The sequence below is a fragment of the Thalassophryne amazonica genome, chromosome 7 (genome assembly GCF_902500255.1).
Source record: "Thalassophryne amazonica chromosome 7, fThaAma1.1, whole genome shotgun sequence".
Classification (NCBI taxonomy): domain Eukaryota; kingdom Metazoa; phylum Chordata; class Actinopteri; order Batrachoidiformes; family Batrachoididae; genus Thalassophryne; species Thalassophryne amazonica.
The window spans coordinates 52,815,694-52,839,108 of NC_047109.1; the positions used below are offsets into that span (position 1 = coordinate 52,815,694).

A 23,415-nucleotide genomic window follows, 5' to 3' on the forward strand; every position below is an offset into this window, starting at 1 on the left:
TCCTGCCACCTTTCACCATCCACTCCATCTTCTCTGCACTCTCTTCTATGTCTCTCAACCACACTCTCCATTACTTTTATTAGTTGACCAACTATTTCAACTCATCTGCTTTGTCCACCTGTACTCCTTGCAGCATCAATATTCCACCAGACTCCCTCTCATTCACATACATGTACTCAGTCTTGCTCCAGACTTTTGTACTCTTTCTCTCCGGAGCATAACTGCACCTCTGCAGGATTGTCTGAACCTGCTTCAGACTCCCACTACAGATTACCCTGGACTACGTAATCCCAACCACTGTCACATGAACAACAAAATACATCAACACTGGTCAGTGTTCATGCTATCCAACTTTCACCATGAATATCCAACCTGTTTATAGAGTTCAAAATGTGTTAGGGGCAGCTCCACTGCTTCCCGAACTTCTTGTTTCTGAATGTCCATGCCGCCAATGTCAGCATACATCACATCCGGCTTTTGATCTAAGAACAGAAACACAGAGAACAATAGCAATAGCACCTCCTGCTATTCAAACACAATAAAAGCGACAACTTCACAAGTGTTCTTTGATTATTAAAAATAAAATTATAAAAAAAATAAAAGATTATTAAAAATGGAACATTATACACTTTTCATGGCTAAAAACTTATCTTAATGTAAAACTACCAGATTTTTTTTTTCAAGAAACAGTTACATTGTTAAAAACCTCCTGTGACACTGGCAGATAAAATAAGAACTGCAAGATGTGGCCCTAGTGACTTTCCAGAGTCTGGTGTGAGAACCTTTGGACTTCTCAGTTAAATGTGTGCAGACTTTGCAGCATCAAACCCTCTGGGACAGAGTGGTACCTGAGGTCAGCATCATGATGCTACTGTCAGCTTCAGGAGGGAGAACATCAACCAGGGCATTGCTGTGCTTGTGCAAAGCCACTGAAGCATTGGGCTTAAGTAGCTCTCTGTCGATGGTGCTCAGGATGCGCACATAGTAGTTGGATCCTGAGATTTGAATCATAAAAATAAAAAAAGAAAGAATATAGAAACACAACACATTATAAATTTAAGACATGAAGCTCATATTAAATATTTAAAATATATAATTTAATATAATCCAGCTCTTTCAGGTTCCCTGAAAAATACAAAAAGGCTTGAAACATTCATTCATTTTCAACCGCTTATCCGAGTCGCAGTGGCAGCTAAGCAAGCAGCTCATCCAACACTTCCCTATCCTCGGCCAAGTCCTGCAACTCTTCCTGGTGGGTCCCAAGGCGTTCCCAAGCCAGCGAGGAAATACAATCTCTCCAGCGTGTCCTAGGTCTTCCCTAGGGCCTCCTTCCATTTGGATGTGCCTGAAAGGCCTCCCTAGTGAGACAACCAGGGGGCATCCTCATCACGTGCCTGAACCACCTCAAATGGCAAATTTCAATACGAAGAAACAGCAGCTCTACTCTGAGTCTCTCTTGGATAGTTGAGCTTCTCAACCTGTCCAGGAATGCAAGCCCAGATACACGACAAAGGAATCTCATTTCTGCTGCTTGTATCTGCAATCTTATTCTTTCAGACATTACCCAAATCTCATGACCATAGGTGAGGATAGGAGCGCAAATCGACTGGTAAATTGAGAGCCTTGTCTTCTGGCTTAGCTCCTTCTTCACCACAATGTTCCAGTACCGCGTCCGCAAGATTTCAGGCCCAGCCCAATCCATCTATCAATCACACGCTCCAATTTACCCCAATTTGTGAACAAGACCTTGAGGTACTTAAACTCCTCCACTTGGGGCAGTAACTCTCCCCTGACCCAGAGGGGACAATCCACCATTTTCCAACAGAGGACTTTGGTCTCAGATTTGAAAGTGCTGATTCTCATCCCAGTAACTTCACACTCTGCTTCCCACAGCACCCCCCACCAGATACCCAGAGGGACCCAGTCATATGCCTTTTCCAAGTCCACAAAACACAAGAGGACTGGTTGGTCATATTCCCAAGACGCTTCTGATATCTTACGAGGGTAGGCTGAAAAGTTCTAAGGCTCACTATAATGCAGTTAATGCATTACTCCTTCATGGGGAGACTTAGAACTTTTCAGCCTACCCTCGTATAAAGAGCTGGTCCACTGTTCCACAAACAAGACAGAATCCGCATTGCTCCTCCTTTGATTTGATGTCCAACTAATGGTCTAACCCCAATCTCAATTCTCTTTTGTACCCCTTCCCCTTGGCCCTACCCCTACCCCTTTAAAACAAGGGGAAAGGCGAAGGGGTATGCCTCTAGCCCTATGAACTGAGGCACCCCTCCGCCTTAGGAGAAACTGCCCGTGTCAAACTGCTATCTTCACTGTTTGTTAACATGGCAACCGAAACACAACTTGTTGCAGTGGCCTGTTTGCTCATTTTATTTTCTCACCTTTTTGCATAAATGCAAAGAAATAAAAGTCACAGATTTCTTCAACACATCGCAATCATGTCATGTTACTTAATTTAATTTGTAATTTATAAGAATAATTAATAGTATTAATAATTAATTAATTAGCAATTAATTCATGTTAATAATACTAATAATAATTAATCAATAATAGTAATTAATATTGTTTGATTAATCATTAATTGATTGATTAGTAATTAATTAATTAGTATACATTATACACATTATACAAGTTTCACTTTTTGAATGGAATTACTGAAATAAACTTTTTCATGATATTTTAATTACATGACCAGCACCTGTATGTATGTTATGGGCTGCATCTAGTTTCTTTTTCAAATTCTCCCATTTTTTTTTGCATCCAGCCCTATTTCCTTTAGAAATTTTCTTGACAAATAATAGCAGTCTAGGTTATGTGTTACACATATACATATGTGTGTATATATTTTCCAACTTATTCCCACTGGTGAAACTTCTCATTTTCTGCTTGAAAGCTTTTTTTTCCTCCCCTGTCTGCATATATAGTAATGGTAAGAGCCACACTGGCAGAACCATTTATGAACATTAATACCCATATATGCAATTTATTCTTGCAAGACAGAACGTATGGGCATTTTCACAATATTGTAGAGCATTCAGTCCCAAAGAGGTCAAAAATTGATGTCTTCAATTTGCTGTTTTTAGTAATTAGTTCATATCTCTAACCTTTATGGTTGCAGAAACTTTTAAATTTTGGCTCTAACTTTATTTTCTCTCAAGTTCTGGTCTTTCAAAGTATACATGTCCAAAAGGTTAAAAATACAAGAAAATTACCACTGTCAGTAATAGCCATCTTTCCAAGTTAAAATAAGTTCAAGTTTCTTAGTAAAACTTACCTAGATTATTTATGTCATTTACTGGATGACTAATGTTGATGTAGAAGCTGAAATTTTCACTAAAAATTTGAGTCTTTGCAACACTGTATAAGTGTGTCAGCCATGAAAACCCAACAACAAACAAAGACTTCAGCAACTCAGGACAAATCTCGTCTGCCCCCATTGACTTTCCACCGAGGAAAGTTTTTGGTAAGGGGCGAAGGCCTGAAGCCCCTGTTGGGATGTCTGAGGGTTCTCCCTCAGAAAAACTTGAAATCTCACATGCATTCTGGTGCATTTTCAGGTTTATTTACCCACCAAAAAACCCTCCAAAAAATACATTTTTTTGTTGGGTCAGGTCACTTTTTCCACCACAGAGAGGAGTCTTTTCACACAACTTGTATTGTCACAATACAAGTTGTGTGAAAAGACTATTTTCCCATAGTGGCAAGATGACAAAATTATAATACACAGTCTGTCACATGGATTAGAATACAGTGTTACTACTATTTGATGAGACGACACTACATGGTTACGATGGCACGTGTGTTCTGATTGGCTGATTTCCGGTCTGATATTTTCCCATATCAGACCATTACCAAGACAATTGATCCGGATTTCGTATCACATTTGCGACTTCATTTACAATTTTCACAGCCCGAAATAAAACAAAACAAAGAGCAAACAAAGAATTCATCAATTTTGGAATAAGGCTGTAACATAAAATGTGGAAAAAATGAAGTGCTGTGAATACTTTCAGGATGCACTGTGTATGACGTATGCTTGTTCATTCATTTTTAAATTCTTGGCTTACCAAATTGAATTTCCAGTCACTAGTCTTGTAAATTATCTCTGGCAGAGATCAAATTGCAAAATGACTTTTTACTGAGTTACGATAAGTAATGCTCAAAATAAGAAAAATAATGCCCGCTTCCTACAACAGGACAAAACAGATGACTGAACAACTATTTCTATCTCCTGAATATTAATATCTCCTGTTCCTTCCCTGTTCATGGAGCTTTAATTAGATGCGACCAAACTGATGGAAGCTTGTATAAACCACAGTATCACTATACACAAAGGACCAAGGTCTTTTCTGGGTTGTCCACTGAAATAATTAAGATGTTTTGTGCACAGACTTCTAGTTTGCACAGCAAGAAACCTCTATACCAGGGGTGTTCAACTTGTTCCAGAAAAGATCGAGAGTGTGCAGGTTGTCTTTGTAACCACACGCTCCACCAGGTGATTTCACTGATTAAAATCACTTTGAGCAGATGGTATCAGTTCAGAAAAGAAAACCTGCACCCTCTCTGCCCTTTTTGGAATGAGTTGAATACCCCTGATCTATACAAATAAGCAAGAAAACAATTTCATTCCTCTGTGCTGATATGTCACAGGCACATCCTAAGAGCTACAATGAGGTCCTTCACTCCGAACTATTAACCCATTCAAGTGAAATTCAAATAGCTATGCACTCCATTCATTCCTAGGTTGAGGAGAGAAATACTTCCTAATCCATGTATATCTTTTATATGAAATATGAAAAGAAATTCATATTTATTTTCAAATACATGCTTAATCAATTTGTTCATTTAAGAAGAGGGTTTAGAGCTCAATATAAGCCCTAATTGATACCCACCTATTTCCTTGGCAGTGATTTTTTTTTTTTTGAAAATGCAATTTCTCTCACGACAACAACAATATAACTGTCAAAAGGTGATCAGATCACTGAAAGGCTTAAAAATGAACATTTTAATATGACTGAGGTAACAAAAGTAGACTTGTCCTATAACCCCATCAGTGCTGTCAGAAATCATTGAGATCAAAAATACGTTTTAGCTATAATGCATTTGTAATTAATATTTGAGCATGCTGTAACATTTATAAAACAGAAGAAAAATACACAATATATTTTTATAATATTGGTATTAGACAGTATATTAATGCTTAATACTCATGAAGGGACTATAAAAGGTGTGACAGGAATATCACAAGTTTTATCTGTACCTGTAGTTGAACCAACAATGGCGGTGTTTTGATCAACAGCTTCAAGAAACTGGCCAATGACAAGTGGAATGCTCTGGATCCTCTTCACCTCTTCTTGGGCATGCAAGAACTCTTTCTTCAGGTTCTTCTGCTCATCTTTGATGTACTCCTCCTGCACTTCCAGAAACTCCAGCTCTTGCTGCAGCTTCTACAACACAAAGAAAAACAAAAGTACAGTAAGACATCTAGAGAAGTAAGCACCCTAAATATCATTACTCTAGCCCAATTTGCTATGGTGGTGGGATCAAATAAAAATGCAGCGATAATACAACATTTAACAAGGAACTTTTGGGAGAAAAATAAGCTCTTATATCTATTATCAGTTACAAAATTGCAAGGTGACCCCCTTTTGGTTTTACACAATGTTTTGGTTACACAATCTCACAGTTACACAACTTCCTGATGAAGTGGTATAGAGGAGGGTTTTTATTAAAAAGAAGACCTGAAGGTTCAGCTACAATTTTCCAGAAGGTACATCTGATATGCAGGCCTAGATTTAATGTTTTGGTGAAAGAAAATCCTCCTCTGTACCACTTCATCATGAAGCTGTATATGCACTGTGCACAATTTATCCAATCACAGCCACAGAAGCCTGTAACATCATCTGGGTTGTCTGGGTGTCTTGGCGGCTTTCCTCACTCTTCTCCTTCTTGCACAGTTACTCAGTTTTTGAGAATTGTCTACTCTACAAAGATTTACCATAAAGTGCCCTACTGCTTGTATTTCTTCACAGCTGATGTAAATAAAGTTCCAAGACATATTCAGTGACTTGGAAATGTTCACGTATCCATCCCCTGACTTGACTGAAGAAAACTTGCAATAAACTGATTACTTACAGGTATTATACCAAAGGGGCTGATTACTTATGCAACACATCATCTTGGCTTTTATATTTTTAATTAATTTATATCAAGTTGTAGAGATTTACTTTCAGTTTGAGTCTAAGGAAGATAATTCAGAAACTTTATATTGAGAAGCCTGATTTACTTTTTGTATTTGAAATGCTATAAACAAATTAAAATGTGTGAAATGCCATGGGGCTGAATACTTTTGCAAGCCACTGTATGTGAAAACTGTGACCTCCGTACTGATGGCATTACAAAACTCGTATTGCCAGATTTTCAGAATATGGTTTTGATCTGGTACATAAAGCATCAGTTTTCATGACATCTTTAATTTTGCAGACTTATGTTTGGTTATTTAAAACCTATTTCCATATAGGTACACTTGTTGAATTTTGCAATGACCCAGAAGCAACAAAGTCTGGCACATCCACTGTGTCTTACTCAACACTTTTCTGATACAACCCCTGGCAAAAATTATGGAATCACCGGCCTCGGAGGATGTTCATTCAGTTGTTTAATTTTGTAGGGAAAAAAAAAGCAGATCACAGACATGACACAAAACTAAAGTCATTTCAAATGGCAACTTTCTGGCTTTAAGAAACACTATAAGAAATCAGGAAAAAAAAAATTTGTGGCAGTCAGTAACGGTTACTTTTTCAGACCAAGCAGAGGGAAAAAAATATGGAATCACTCAATTCTGAGGAAAAAATTATGGAATCATGAAAAACAAAAGAACGCTCCAACACATCACTAGTATTTTGTTGCACTACCTCTGGCTTTTATAACAGCTTGCAGTCTCTGAGGCACAGACTTAATGAGTGACAAACAGTACTCTTCATCAATCTGGCTCCAACTTTCTCTGATTGCTGTTGCCAGATTAGCTGTGCAGGTTGGAGCTTTGTCATGGACCATTTTCTTCAACTTCCACCAAAGATTTTCAATTGGATTAAGATCCGGACTATTTACAGGCCATGACATTGACCCTATGTGTCTTTTTGCAAGGAATGTTTTCACAGTTTTTGCTCTATGGCAAGATGCATTATCATCTTGAAAAACGATTTCATCATCCCCAAACATCCTTTCAATTGATGGGATAAGAAAAGTGTCCAAAATATCAACTTGTGCATTTATTGATGATGTAATGACAGCCATCTCCCCAGTGCCTTTACCTGACATACAGCCCTATATCATCAATGACTGTGGAAATTTACATGTTCTCTTCAGGCAGTGATCTTTATAAATCTCAGTGGAACGGCACCAAACAAAAGTTCCAGCATCATCACCTTGCCCAATGCAGATTCTAGATTCATCACTGAATATGACTTTCATCCAGTCATCCACAGTCCACGATTGCTTTTCCTTAGCCCATTGTAACCTTGTTTTTTTCTGTTTAGGTGTTAATGATGGCTTTCGTTTAGCTTTTCTGTATGTAAATCCCATTTCCTTTAGGCGGTTTCTTACAGTTCGGTCACAGACGTTGACTCGTTTCCTCCCATTCGTTCCTCATTTGTTTTGTTGTGCATTTTCTGTCTTGACGCTTTGATGTCTTCCTTGGTCTACCAGTATGTTTGCCTTTAACAACCTTCCCATGTTTGTATTTGGTCCAGAGTTTAGACACAGTTGACTGTGAACAACCAACATCTTTTGCAACATTGCGTGATGATTTACCCTCGTTTAAGAGTTTGATAATCCTCTCCTTTGTTTCAACTGACATCTCTCGTGTTGGAGCCATGATTCATGTCAGTCCACTTGGTGCAACAGCTCTCCAAGGTGTGATCTCTCCTTTTTAGATGCAGACTAACGAGCAGATCTGATTTGATGCAGGTGTTAGTTTTGGGGATGAAAATTTACAGGGTGATTCCATAATTTATTCCTCAGAATTGAGTGAGTCCATATTTTTTTCCCTCTGCTTGGTCTAAAAAAGCAACTGTTACTGACTGCCACAATTTTTTTTCTTGATTTCTTATAGTGTTTCTTAAACCCAGAAAGTTGCCATTTGAAATGACTTTAGTTTTGTGTCATGTCTGTGATCTGCTTTTTTTCTACAAAATTAAACAACTGAATGAACATCCTCCGAGGCCGGTGATTCCATAATTTCTGCCAGGGGTTGTAGAAGTGGAGAAGTGTTCAATCCTGGTCGCATTTTTAACCAATCTGAATGCAGCTCCATTGAGCCTGCAGAGAAAAATTTCACAGACCAAGTGGGACAAAAGGGAAGGAAAAAAACCCAATGAACTTGCAAATGGAAATAACACACACACATCACAAGATAGATTTTGCGGAGAGTAATTATTTGTCTCTTGCAGATGGTCACCCCACTGAGTCAGGTCTACAGGTTTCTTTCTGTAATCAAAAAATGCAAAAGAAAATTTTCCTTAGCACCATGCTTTATTCTGTGTTTTTATCCATCCCATCAGATCTCAGAAGCTAAGCAGTGTGGGGCTTGGTTACTACTTGGGAGATCTATTCAGAACACCAGGACCTGTGTGTGTTTTTCTCCAGGTACGGCTGGAGTTACATCAGGAAGGGCATCCAGCGCAAAACATGTAGTACTAAATACCAATGCGGATCTGGCTGAATCCGCTGTGGCAACCCCGAAGAAAACGGGAGCAGCTGAAAGGACAACAACATCCATTTGTGCAGCGCATCAATATTTCATTCTGTGACATTTGTGACGTTTTTTTTTTTTGTTTTTTGTTTTTTTACTGAATAACAATAAAAACAAGTCTAAGTTTATGAAAATTAAAAAAAAAAACTGAAACTGGAAGCACACCATGAGTTTTATACCCACAGACTGACTGTTGCACAAACAACCACCTCTGTCAGCCAACAAAAGATGGCAGTCAGAATTCTGAATCGAAATTTTAATCACCACGTTTCAATGCTTCCTTGACACAGGGACCATCAATCCATAAAATTCCTTTTTAAGTCATAAAAACTTCCTGAATTTTAGTGTCTAGAACAAACAAACAGGGGGACCACATAATATCGATCCTCGACTGTCAGATGGCAGGGTTTAATTTAGGCTTGGACTATCACTGTGACACCAAAGCTCAAAAATGTCTCAGACCTTGTATCTGCTGTACAGATCCTCAAGATCTTCTGGCTCTGGTGCTAGGAAGGACAAACCTGTCTGAGGTCTGGAGCTCAGCACTGCTGGCATTTCTTCCTGTAAACAAGATGACAAAAACACAGCAACCTCAAGTCAAAGCAGCGAAATCACCAACAGATTTTCAATTAGTTCATACAGTCAAGCCCATCAGGATTTGGCCAATGACAATTTTGCATTTCTGCTTTTGTGCACCACCACAATAAAGTTGCCTGTTGCATCACCAGTAGTATGGCTTCATGGTGCAGTGAAACTGAGATTTTCGTAAAACAAAGATGTGAAATTACAGCTACACTTTGCTAGAAAGCACACAGGACACTGGAGCCTAGATTTGACCCTTTTTCTTGAATGAAAATCACTCTTCTCCACTCCACCAATTAAGATGTGAATGGCGATACAAACATACAAAAGTTTCACAATACAGTTTCTCCAATCACAGCCATAAAACCTGTAACTGTTCGTGGTGTCTTCTCTCTTCTTGTATAGCTCCTCAGTTTTTTTTTGTTTTTTTTTTGAGAACTGCTTGCTCCAGACAGATTCATCAGTGTACTGTTCATATTTATTAATAAGACACTTAATCTGTATGTTACAGCAAACTCAGTCTTCTTCACAAATCTTGACTGAGTTTCCAATTTGAATGGCTGTTGCATTGCACTTTTCCGAGTCTGAGCTTCACCACGTTCCACATACAATCAGAGATAATTAATCACTAACACCAATGAGCCTCAGGCCCTTATAGGACTGTTTGTATTTATCAATGATTGATGTCAATGAAATGGTTTTTAGGAGGTGATGGTCTAGTGCAGGGGTGGGCAACCTGTTCCAGAAAGAGCCATGAGGGTGCAGGTTTTCTTTGCAGCCACTGACTCCACCAGGTGATTTTACTGATTAATATCACTTTGAGCAGATGGAATCAGTTAATCAGTGAAATCACCTGGTGGAGTCAGTGGCTGCAAAGAAAACCTGCACCCTCATGGCTCTTTCTGGAACAGGTTGCCCACCCCTGGTCTAGTGGTTAAGCGTTGGTCTTGAGACCAGAGGATCCTTGGTTCAAATCCCAGCCTGATTGGAAAATCACTAAGGGCCCTTGAGCAAGGTCCTTAATCCCCTAGTTGCTCCAGGTGTGTAGTGAGCACCTTCTATGGCAGCACCCTGACATCGGGTTGAATGTGAGGCATTATTTTAAAGCGCGTTGAGCGTCTGATGCAGATGGAAACGTGCGATATAAATGCAGTCCATTTACAATTTATGTACCCATTCCATAGCTTGTCTAAAGAAAACTGGCTGTTAAAGTCATGAGTTGTATTAATAATCCTTATAGCCCTGTGTGAATGCATTCCTGCAACACTCTGCCAGCGTGTCCAGTGTACTCTTCCTCTCGCCCAATGACCACTGGGATAGGCTCCAGCCCTCCAACACTTAAATGGAATAAGTGTGTTCAGCTAGTGAATGAATAATCCTCATATTTACTTTATCTACTGACCAATTACTTTGTATGAAATGACTGTAGTTCCTAAATTATAAATGCAATAATTTTGTTAAACCCTCCTGCGTTAAAGCTGAAAGTCTACACTACACTCACAATCTTGAGTATTTCACTTCAACTCCATTGTGGTGGTATACAGAGGCAAAATTACAAAAACGTGACTGTCCACATACTTATGGACCTGACTGTATACGTTTGACGGCAGGCTTCAGCTCAAAATCTGAGGCGACCAACAACAAAGAAATTGGCATTTTACACAAATAGCAGATTAGCTAACCGTACCAGTGCTAGCTCGAAAAAGCAAAAAGAACATTTACGAGTACAACGCATGTGAAGCACGAAACATTGCATCCAAACAATCACAATCAACAAGAATTTTCAAGACTCCTTTCAATTAAACTTTCATTTAAAAGTTTATCGAGCTTTTCCAGCATGATGCTAATGCCACCAGCTAAGTTTGCATGACCTAGCAGGCAGAATGAATTGGCAGGTTTACGTTCACCCGCCTTAACAAGGTAACATATACTGAAAGACTGTGATGCACAACTGTAAAAGATAACGCTCAAATATCCACATTTACAAAAGTTTACGATGAACTCTGTATCTACTTAAAATGTAAAACTGAACACAATGTCACAAATTCATACCGGACTCTTTTCTACCGCTGCGAAGTCCTCCATATTGAAATTCATCAACCGACGTATGTAATGACGCAATACGTTGGAAGGAGGATTTATGGGTAATTGAGTTCTGTGGTAGTCGGACTACATTGGAGTTTAATAGCATTTTTTTTTAAAATTGCACATCTTTGTCGTTACTGGTGGAAATTTTTTTTAACAGCAACAATACCCACATATGCATTTTACTTATTCATTCCACAGTTCAGTGATGACTCTATATATAGAGTGAACACTTGGTGTTTCACGCATTTTAATTTGCTTATGCCATTTCAAATACAAATGTCTAAAGTTACGTTCCTGAAATTAAAACTGAAAGCAAATATCTGGCTTCTCTGGCTGAGGTTGGAGAATTTGTGCATAGCTACAATTTGCCAGAAGGTACAACTGAGACGCAAGCCTAGATTTGATGTTTTGATGAAAGAAAAGCATTAAAGAGTGAATGACCAAGATCAAAGGCCATCCATTGGGATTAAAAAGTGAATGTCAGGATCAAAGGTCAGCAATTAGGAATAAACAGAGGATCAAAGGTCAGCAATTAGAATTCAAAGTGAGTGACCAGGATCAAATGTCAGCAATTAGGAATAAAAAAAGAGTGACAAGGATCAAAGATAAGTAATTAGGATTAAAAAGTGAGTGTTCAGGATCACAGGATTGGCATAGACGTAGTGTGGTCCAGATCCACTAAATGATTCTTGTTGTCAAAAACAAAACAAGTATTTTTGGGGACAGGGTTAGTCCACTAAAGTGGACTGAGGTTTTAATTTGTTTTGGATCTTAATTTACACGGGACTGTGCTTACTATGGAGTATTCTCTCTACCAAATGACCTTTTAGCCGCTACTCTTTATTGATGTATTAATTATTATTATATTAATTTGTAAAAACTTTAAATTACTCCTAATGTCCAATGAACAGCAAGTACTTATTGTATAACTAATTAAGACATCAGTAATTGTACGTGTCAAATCAAAGTGGAGATATTTTATTTGTATTTATTTATTTATTTTACAGAGGTGTTTTTGTTTTAACGAACAACAGAGATCGAGGAGTGGATAAAAAAGTTTAGTTTCTTTCTATTTTTTTTATTTCTTTTCTTTTTGTTTGATGGTTTATTTATTTATTTATTTATTTATTTTTTGCTGCTGCTGCTGCTGCTGCTGTTGCTGCTTCTTCCTTTTGTGAGTAAAATTCCAGTGTCTTTTTGTAGGATAATTACACATGAATCCCACATGGCAGTGAATTGTGATTTATCTGTTTAGAATTACAGCTTAGATGTAATGGGTTTGTGTTTCTCAGAGTCAGACGAAATGGTGCCCTCAGAGCCGTGGATCCTGTGGCACTTCTCCTGATGCAGATTACCTTCCTGCTGACAATCCTGCTGACTACACACACACACACACACACACACACACACACACACACACACACACACACACACACACACACACACACACACACACACACACACACAAACTCTGTCAACATCTGGACAAATGATTAGCAATGGAATGTAGGATGTCCACAGTGGTCCGCAGACAACCACTATGATGATGCAAGGTAAAGGCAAAGTAAATTCACTGTTTGTTAACCAGTAGGACATTAATGACTATTTTAATGCAATCAAATGACAGTTGAACTTGTTTCTGATCAACGCCATTCTGATTCCAGCTTCTCATAAGTAAAGATTTATTGCTTTAACCTGTTTTCTAACCTTTATAAAATAAATATTTTTAGATACAAATAATTGTAACATGACCTTACATGCTCTGAGAAAATGCAATAAGCTTCTCCCAGTGTGGTGTTCATATACAGTGCATCCGTAAAGCGTTCACAGTGCTTCACTTTTCCACATTTTATGTTACAGCCTCATTCCAAAATACAGTAAATTTATTTTTTCCCTAAAAATTCTACTCACAACACCCCGTAATAAAAACGTGAAAAAAATTTTTTTCTTTTGCAAATTTATAGAAAATAAAAAACTAAGAAATCACATGTACATAAGTATTCACACCCTTTGCTCAATACTGTGTTGATGCACACTGGCAGCAATTACAGGCTCAAGTCTTCTTGAATATGATGCCACAAGCTTGATGCACCTATCATTGGGTAATGTTGTTCATTCCTCTTTGCTGCAGCTCTCAAGCTCCATCAGGTTGGATGGGGAGCATTGGTGCACAGCCATTTTCAGATCTCTCCAGAGGTGTTCAATCAGATTCAGGTCTTGGTTCTGGCTGGGCCACTCAACGACATTCAGAGTTGTCCTGAAGCCACTCCTTTGATATCTTGGCTGTGTGCTTAGGGTCATTGTCTTGCTGAAAGATGAACCGTCACCCCAGTCTGAGGTCAAGAGCGCTCTGGAGCAGATTTTCATCCAGGATGTATCTGTACATTGCTGCATTCATCTTTCCCTCAATCCTGACTAGTCTCCCAGTTCCTGCTACTGAAAAACTTTCCCACAGCATAATGCTGCCACCAACATGCTTCACTGTAGGGATGGTGTCTGGTTTCCTTCTTCAGGTGCCTTTTGGCAAACTCCAGGTGGGCTGCTATGTGCCTTTTACTAAAAAGTGGCTTCCGTCTGCAGCAATCCACCATACAGGCCTGATTGGTGGATTGCTGCAGAGATGGTTGTCCTTCTGTAAGGTTCTCGTCTCTCCACAGAGGAATGCTGTAGCTCTGCTAGAGTGACCATCGGGTTCTTGGTCACCTGCCTGATTAAGGCCCTTCTCTGCCAATCACTCAGTTTAGGCGGGCGACCAGCTCTAGGAAGAGTCGTAGTGGATCCAAACTTCTTCCATTTACAGGTCATTGTGCTCATTGGAACCTTCAAAGCAGCAGAAATGTTTCTGTATCCTTCCTCAGATTTATGCCTTGAGAAAATCCTGTCTTGGATGTTGACAGACAATCCCTTTGACTTCATGCTTGGTTTGTGCTCTGACATGCACTGTCAACTGTGGAACTTTATATGTAGACAGGTGTGTGTCTTTCCAAATCATGTCCAATCAACTGAATGTACCCCAGGTGGACTCCAGTTAAGCTGTAGAAACAGCTCAAGGATGATCAGTGGAAACAAGATGCACCTGAGCTCAGTATTGAGCTTCATGGCAAAGGCTGTGAATACTTATGTGGGTGATTCTTTAACTACGGGCACTATTGGCCTTGTAAATGTAATTTCCACCACACCATTGCCTTACAATATAAAGCGCCTTGAGGCAACTGTTTGTTGTGATTTGGCGCTATATACATGTGCTCTGATGTCACTGTTTATCTCCATAGAAACTACCCAAACAATCTTTCATACAAACTGTTTAAAGGGACATTACAGTGTTGTGGTGGAAATTACGGCAATAGTGTGGGACAACAATTTTGTTTAAAAAAATCACAACAGTTGTATGACATTGAATACCCCAATTATGTTTTGATTATTTTACTGATATTTTATCCAGAGATATTTTAAAACATTAGAAAAAACGTTTCTTTACCATTCATTTTTATCATTGAAGATCAAAAGTCTGGGTGTGGGACAAGCACAAAACGGCAATATTTGCATATAATGATGCTGAAAAAAGGTGAAAAAGTCATCACAGACTACTAGAACAAATTTCTTAACACACTTTCATTGTAAAGATAACTATAAAAGTGTGAAATTTCCCCTTTTTTTCTGTTTTTCATACAATATGATCAAAGGACATAATAAGTGCCCGTAGTCTAAGAATCACCCATGTACGTGTTATTTCTTAGTTTGTTTGTTTTTTAATAAATAAATTAGCAAAAATCTACAAAAGAAAAAAAAAAGAGTGTTGTGAATAGAAATTTGAGGAAAAAAACTAAAATTCATCCATTTTGGAATAAGGCTGTAACAATCAATCAATTTTTTTATATAGCGCCAAATCACAACAAACAGTTGCCCCAAGGCGCTTTATATTGTAAGGCAAGGCCATACAATAATTATGTAAAACCCCAACGGTCAAAACGACCCCCTGTGAGCAAGCACTTGGCTACAGTGGGAAGGGAAAACTCCCTTTTAACAGGAAGAAACCTCCAGCAGAACCAGGCTCAGGGAGGGGCAGTCTTCTGCTGGGACTGGTTGGGGCTGAGGGAGAGAACCAGGAAAAAGACATGCTGTGGAGGGGAGCAGAGATCGATCACTAATGATTAAATGCAGAGTGGTGCATACAGAGCAAACAACAATATGTGGAAAAAGTGAAGCATAGTGAAAACTTTGTGGATGCACGGTGTGCTGCCTCAGTCAGATTACCAGTAAAACTCTATGTAAGAATGTTAGAAAAATAAGTGACCACACAGTGTTATTAAAAATAAATAAATAATATTACATATTATGATTTACCAATAAAAAAAATTATGTCAACAATGTATGAAGACCTTTGAAATTATTGCTAATAGAGCTTCTGTCTTTGTGTAGGTAAGAAACAATATTTTCACATCTTTGAGAGGGTTATCATCTTAAAAAAGAAGCCTGAAAAAATCAATGGATAGCATTATTTGCCTCTCTCTCACAGAGGCCTACTTTGACAAATAAAAGATACACATATACTAAATACTGTACAAATGGATTAAGAGCATTTTTGTGTCATTCATCATACTTTCAAAGATTTTGTATATAGTTAATTGTTGAATAAATTTACTCACATATGTTGAGATTCCTCTGAAATTATTTGTATTTTTTATTTCCCATTAATTTGCAGGATGTATTTTACATTTTCATCCTATATTTTATATACATGTTAAATACTATATCACTATATGGTTTTGTTTTTCTGTTTATCATTTTATTTATATTTTTAACTATTTTTTATTTATACTATCAGATACAGATTAATTTTCATGCATATGAAACCATGTGTGCCTTTCAGAGATTTGAAACAAACCTCATGACATTTCTTCTGAGGTGACACTTCTCCTACTTCTGCTTTGTAGTTCTGCTTTCTGCACATTTGAGCAGTTTTTCTTCATTACAAGTGAAACACCAAATGTTATTATTGGTAAAATAGCTCCCTATAGTGGCAAATGACAGTTATGCAAAAGTGGCGGCCAAGATGGCTTTTTTTTCTTTTTTTTTTTTTTGAGAAGACATAAAAACAAAATCTGAAACCAGAGGGGGAAAATAGATAGGGCTCCAAATATTTAGACACAGACATTTTTTGTCTCTCACAATATATCAGAAGTGACAGTAAATTACTTGAAGTGTTGACTTCAAGTTTTAATATAAAGCAGATACTGAGTCAATGAGCTGGTCTGCCAATATGCAGACAGGTTTGAATCCCGCTCATGCTACCTATCTATGTTCTTGGACAAGACACTTAATCTCTATTGTCTCAGTCCATTCAACTGTAAATGGGTACTGGCCTCTCCTGGGGAAGTAACCTGTGTCAGACTGGTGTCCCATGGACGCTAATCCGCTTGATGCTACAGATTCTGTAGATGGCTCACAATATGTTAAACTGTTATGAAAGTGTAACACAAAGGTCAATTTTTGAAGTTACATGTTTTTATTGCAAACTAGTTTGAAATTGTAGTACACATATATTTCTTTCATAAACCACAAAGCTCAAGATAACTCATTAACTATTAACTTTAAAAATTTCACTTTTCCATCATGGAAAAGTGAAATTAATAAGAGTATGGACCCTTGCGGATGTTATTTTTGATGGACAGTTCTCAGGTTGTTTTCAACTTGTTATAATTTCTTAATATGCATATCTTTTATACAAATTGACGATGTATATCGGAGAATACATATTTCAAAGTAGAATGCCCATCTAAGTGTAAATGTTAGCTATAGTTTATGCGAATTTTAACCATCTATATCTCCCACTTGGTTTTGACAGACGGTGTAACATCCGCAAGGATCATTTTTAATTACATTTTTTTGTACTTAAAATTGACTCAAGGGCCTTTTATTTACTTAGAATTTTTCATTTCATGGGTTTTCTATTGACTAACGCACAATGCAATTGCCTTGAGGTTGGTTTGAAAAAATATGACCTGGTTGAAAAAGTGAGGTCCAATTGTGTTATATTATGTGATGAAAAAAAGTGGATTTTCCAAACTTCTTTTCAATTTTTCTTTATTTTATGAGCAACGAAATACACTCAAATTATGCATAATATATACATTAGTTACATTAGTGTTAACAATAACAAACATTTCTATTCAACAATCCATATTTAATAAACACATTCATGAAGTACCTCAGGTGTAATATAACGGTTTAGGATATTGTGAGCCAGCTAAGCACTGGTGCTCACGCGTCAGATCAGCACAGTTCTGATCCTGGACTCCAGCAGCAACAGCCTCAAAGGGCCAAAAGAAATTTACGAAACTACGCCACTGTAAATTGGACCATTGAGGAGAAGAAAACGATCTTCTACTGCTTCTCTTACTCAAGGCATGAGAAGTGGGGCAGGAGTGAAAAAGGCACTATTTGAGGACTCACTTCTACTTACACCCAAATCAGGTGAATTATTCAGGAGCTATAACAGTTTTGTGCATAGTCAATAAGAATCTAATCATTGGTTTCCAATCAGGTAGATAATGTACCTGATTCAAAACCTCTTTTTCTTCCTTGGAGATGCTCTGCCACCACAGCTCCTTCACAGATTCTGCTTTGACTTCATTTTTGTAAATGTAAACTCAGTAACAATCAGGGCAGGTACCTGGCTTTGCTGTTGTAGGTCATTGCACTTATTTGCCTTTCGAAAATTCTCTTATTGATTTTTTTGCACGCTTCAGCTCATTGTCCATTTGCACTTTTGTATCACTGATGTCTGAATGTGAGCAGATAATGTAGACTTTAGACTTCTGCTGCTTCTGTCATTAAGAAGTGCTAATTAATCATTTATTTAGATATACGATGCATTTCAAATCACTGCTCCCCAACCTGTATACAAGGCATGTTGTGTTCTATGAATTGAATTGAAAATATTGTTGATCTGGTCAGATATTGTGAAGAAATTTTTCTTCATCCACCACAATTATGTTCTAGGTCCTCCGGTGTTCCTTATAACACTGGCGTTTTCTTTTCTAGATTTGTGCACATCTATTTTTTCATACATTCTTTTTCTAAACCCACTTATTCCATTTACGGTTGACTTGGACAGGCCACTAGTCTATCACAGGGCCAGCACGAATTTCAACAAACTCATTCACACCTGCAGTCACTAGAGGTGGGTGATACCGGGAATTTTGGTATTGATCCAATACCAAGTAAATACAGGCCCAGTATCGCTGATACCGATACTTTTTCATATTTAAGCTTCATACATCCAAAGGATCCAAAAGACCTAAGATAGAACTTTGCCAAACATTGTACGTGACAACAAAATACTTTATCACAATCAACATTTTTGTTTAAAAAAAATAGCACTCAACACAACTTAAAACAATATCTCTTGAGGTAGAAGGCTGACATACCACAATACAAGGGTGTGCTGCTCCGTGTTGTGTGACACAGCGCAGCGCTGCTCTTACAGACAGAGAGTAGACTTTGATGAATCTGCGTGCGCAGCAGTCAGTGAGTGCGGGAGAGAAAAAAAAGCTTGAGTATCGATCTTTTTACATGAGGATCATTCAATATCAATACCAGCATTGGTATCGATATTATTGATATTAGGATCGATCCAAACACCTCTAGCAGTCACTTTAAAATTTGCAGTTCATCTAACCTGTATGTCATGTCTTTGGAGGTGAGTTAGGTGGAGTAATCAAAGGGAACCCATGCAAACACAGGGAGAACATACAAATTCCACACAGAAAGAAAAAAAATCTGTTTTTTACCCCCAAAATAGGCATGGATATAGGATAATAACAATGCATCATCTAGTAATCATCCAGACAAAAGATGCTGCCCCACATGGAATCTCTATCAATCAATCAATTCAATCAATTTTTTTTTATATAGCGCCAAATCACAACAAACAGTTGCCCCAAGGCGCTTTATATTGTAAGGCAAGGCCATACAATAATGATGTAAAACCCCAACGGTCAAAACGACCCCCTGTGAGCAAGCACTTGGCTACAGTGGGAAGGAAAAACTCCCTTTTAACAGGAAGAAACCTCCAGCAGAACCAGGCTCAGGGAGGGGCAGTCTTCTGCTGGGACTGGTTGGGGCTGAGGGAGAGAACCAGGAAAAAGACATGCTGTGGAGGGGAGCAGAGATCGATCACTAATGATTAAATGCAGAGTGGTGCATACAGAGCAAAAAGAGAAAGAAACAGTGCATCATGGGAACCCCCCAGCAGTCTACGTCTATAGCAGCATAACTAAGGGATGGTTCAGGGTCACCTGATCCAGCCCTAACTATAAGCTTTAGCAAAAAGGAAAGTTTTAAGCCTAATCTTAAAAGTAGAGAGGGTGTCTGTCTCCCTGATCTGAATTGGGAGCTGGTTCCACAGGAGAGGAGCCTGAAAGCTGAAGGCTCTGCCTCCCATTCTACTCTTACAAACCCTAGGAACTACAAGTAAGCCTGCAGTCTGAGAGCGAAGCGCTCTATTGGGGTGATATGGTACTACGAGGTCCCTAAGATAAGATGGGACCTGATTATTCAAAACCTTATAAGTAAGAAGAAGAATTTTAAATTCTATTCTAGAATTAACAGGAAGCCAATGAAGAGAGGCCAATATGGGTGAGATATGCTCTCTCCTTCTAGTCCCCGTCAGCACTCTAGCTGCAGCATTTTGAATTAACTGAAGGCTTTTTAGGGAACTTTTAGGACAACCTGATAATAATGAATTACAATAGTCCAGCCTAGAGGAAATAAATGCATGAATTAGTTTTTCAGCATCACTCTGAGACAAGACCTTTCTGATTTTAGAGATATTGCGTAAATGCAAAAAAGCAGTCCTACATATTTGTTTAATATGCGCTTTGAATGACATATCCTGATCAAAAATGACTCCAAGATTTCTCACAGTATTACTAGAGGTCAGGGTAATGCCATCCAGAGTAAGGATCTGGTTAGACACCATGTTTCTAAGATTTGTGGGGCCAAGTACAATAACTTCAGTTTTATCTGAGTTTAAAAGCAGGAAATTAGAGGTCATCCATGTCTTTATGTCTGTAAGACAATCCTGCAGTTTAGCTAATTGGTGTGTGTCGTCTGGCTTCATGGATAGATAAAGCTGGGTATCATCTGCGTAACAATGAAAATTTAAGCAATACCGTCTAATAATACTGCCTAAGGGAAGCATATATAAAGTGAATAAAATTGGTCCTAGCACAGAACCTTGTGGAACTCCATAATTAACTTTAGTCTGTGAAGAAGATTCCCCATTTACATGAACAAATTGTAATCTATTAGACAAATATGATTCAAACCACCGCAGCGCAGTGCCTTTAATACCTATGGCATGCTCTAATCTCTGTAATAAAATTTTATGGTCAACAGTATCAAAAGCAGCACTGAGGTCTAACAGAACAAGCACAGAGATGAGTCCACTGTCCGAGGCCATAAGAAGATCATTTGTAACCTTCACTAATGCTGTTTCTGTACTATGATGAATTCTAAAACCTGACTGAAACTCTTCAAATAGACCATTCCTCTGCAGATGATCAGTTAGCTGTTTTACAACTACCCTTTCAAGAATTTTTGAGAGAAAAGGAAGGTTGGAGATTGGCCTATAATTAGCTAAGATAGCTGGGTCAAGTGATGGCTTTTTAAGTAATGGTTTAATTACTGCCACCTTAAAAGCCTGTGGTACATAGCCAACTAACAAAGATAGATTGATCATATTTAAGATCGAAGCATTAAATAATGGTAGGGCTTCCTTGAGCAGCCTGGTAGGAATGGGGTCTAATAAACATGTTGATGGTTTGGATGAAGTAACTAATGAAAATAACTCAGAACAATCGGAGAGAAAGAGTCTAACCAAATACCGGCATCACTGAAAGCAGCCAAAGATAACGATACGTCTTTGGGATGGTTATGAGTAATTTTTTCTCTAATAGTTAAAATTTTGTTAGCAAAGAAAGTCATGAACTCATTACTAGTTAAAGTTAATGGAATACTCAGCTCAATAGAGCTCTGACTCTTTGTCAGCCTGGCTACAGTGCTGAAAAGAAACCTGGGGTTGTTCTTATTTTCTTCAATTAGTGATGAGTAGAAAGATGTCCTAGCTTTACGGAGGGCTTTTTTATAGAGCAACAGACTCTTTTTCCAGGCTAAGTGAAGATCTTCTAAATTAGTGAGACGCCATTTCCTCTCCAACTTACGGGTTATCTGCTTTAAGCTACGAGTTTGAGAGTTATACCATGGAGTCAGACACTTCTGATTTAAAGCTCTCTTTTTCAGAGGAGCTACAGCATCCAAAGCTGTCTTCAATGAGGATGTAAAACTATTGACGAGATACTCTATCTCCCTTACAGAGTTTAGGTAGCTACTCTGCACTGTGTTGTTATATGGCATTAGAGAACATAAAGAAGGAATCATATCCTTAAACCTAGTTACAGCGCTTTCTGAAAGACTTCTAGTGTAATGAAACTTATTCCCTACTGCTGGGTAGTCCATCAGAGTAAATGTAAATGTTATTAAAAAATGATCAGACAGAAGGGAGTTTTCAGGGAATACTGTTAAGTCTTCTATTTCCATACCATAAGTCAGAACAAGATCTAAGATATGATTAAAGTGGTGGGTGGACTCATTTACTTTTGAGCAAAGCCAATAGAGTCTAATAATAGATTAAATGCAGTGTTGAGGCTGTCATTCTCAGCATCTGTGTGGATGTTAAAATCGCCCACTATAATTATCTTATCTGAGCTAAGCACTAAGTCAGACAAAAGGTCTGAAAATTCACAGAGAAACTCACAGTAACGACCAGGTGGACGATAGATAATAACAAATAAAACTGGTTTTTGGGACTTCCAATTTGGATGGACAAGACTAAGAGACAAGCTTTCAAATGAATTAAAGCTCTGTCTGGGTTTTTGATTAATTAATAAGATGGAATGGAAGATTGCTGCTAATCCACCGCCCCGGCCCGTGCTACGAGCATTCTGACAGTTAGTGTGACTCGGGGGTGTTGACTCATTTAAACTAACATATTCATCCTGCTGTAACCAGGTTTCTGTTAGGCAGAATAAATCAATATGTTGATCAATTATTATATCATTTACCAACAGGGACTTAGAAGAGAGAGACCTAATGTTTAATAGACCACATTTAACTGTTTTAGTCTGTGGTGCAGTTGAAGGTGCTATATTATTTTTTCTTTTTGAATTTTTATGCTTAAATAGATTTTTGCTGGTTATTGGTAGTCTGGGAGCAGGCACCGTCTCTACGGGGATGGGGTAATGAGGGGATGGCAGGGGGAGAGAAGCTGCAGAGAGGTGTGTAAGACTACAACTCTGCTTCCTGGTCCCAACCCTGGATAGTCACGGTTTGGAGGATTTAAGAAAATTAGCCAGATTTCTAGAAATGAGAGCTGCTCCATCCAAAGTGGGATGGATGCCGTCTCTCCTAACAAGACCAGGTTTTCCCCAGAAGCTTTGCCAATTATCTATGAAGCCCACCTCATTTTTTGGACACCACTCAGACAGCCAGCAATTCAAGGAGAACATGCGGCTAAACATGTCACTCCCGGTCTGATTGGGGAGGGGCCCAGAGAAAACTACAGAGTCCGACATTGTTTTGCAAAGTTACACACCGATTTAATGTTAATTTTAGTGACCTCCGATTGGCGTAACCGGGTGTCATTACTGCCGACGTGAATTACAATCTTACCAAATTTACGCTTAGCCTTAACCAGCAGTTTCAAATTTCCTTCAATGTCGCCTGCTCTGGCCCCCGGAAGACAATTGACTATGGTTGCTGGTGTCGCTAACTTCACATTTCTCAAAACAGAGTCGCCAATAACCAGAGTTTGATCCTCGGCGGGTGTGTCGTCGAGTGGGGAAAAACGGTTAGAAATGTGAACGGGTTGGCGGTGTACACGGGGCTTCTGTTTAGGGCTACGCTTCCTCCTC

General features: G+C 38.5%; 1 protein-coding gene across 1 annotated transcript in view; it reads right to left on the reverse strand.

The window, feature by feature from the left end:
* The window catches only part of psmc4 (proteasome 26S subunit, ATPase 4), a 39,497-nt gene extending 28,000 nt beyond the window's left edge, over positions 1-11,497 (reverse strand). Inside the window, exons 1-5 of the mRNA XM_034174165.1 lie at positions 11,405-11,497; positions 9,233-9,331; positions 5,279-5,465; positions 849-995; positions 373-482 (exon numbers count right to left, since the gene is read on the reverse strand). Coding sequence (XP_034030056.1) covers positions 373-482; positions 849-995; positions 5,279-5,465; positions 9,233-9,331; positions 11,405-11,449 — 588 coding nt within the window. The 5' untranslated portion in view covers positions 11,450-11,497. The remainder of the gene's footprint in view (positions 1-372; positions 483-848; positions 996-5,278; positions 5,466-9,232; positions 9,332-11,404) is intronic.
* Positions 11,498-23,415: the final 11,918 nt, after the last annotated feature.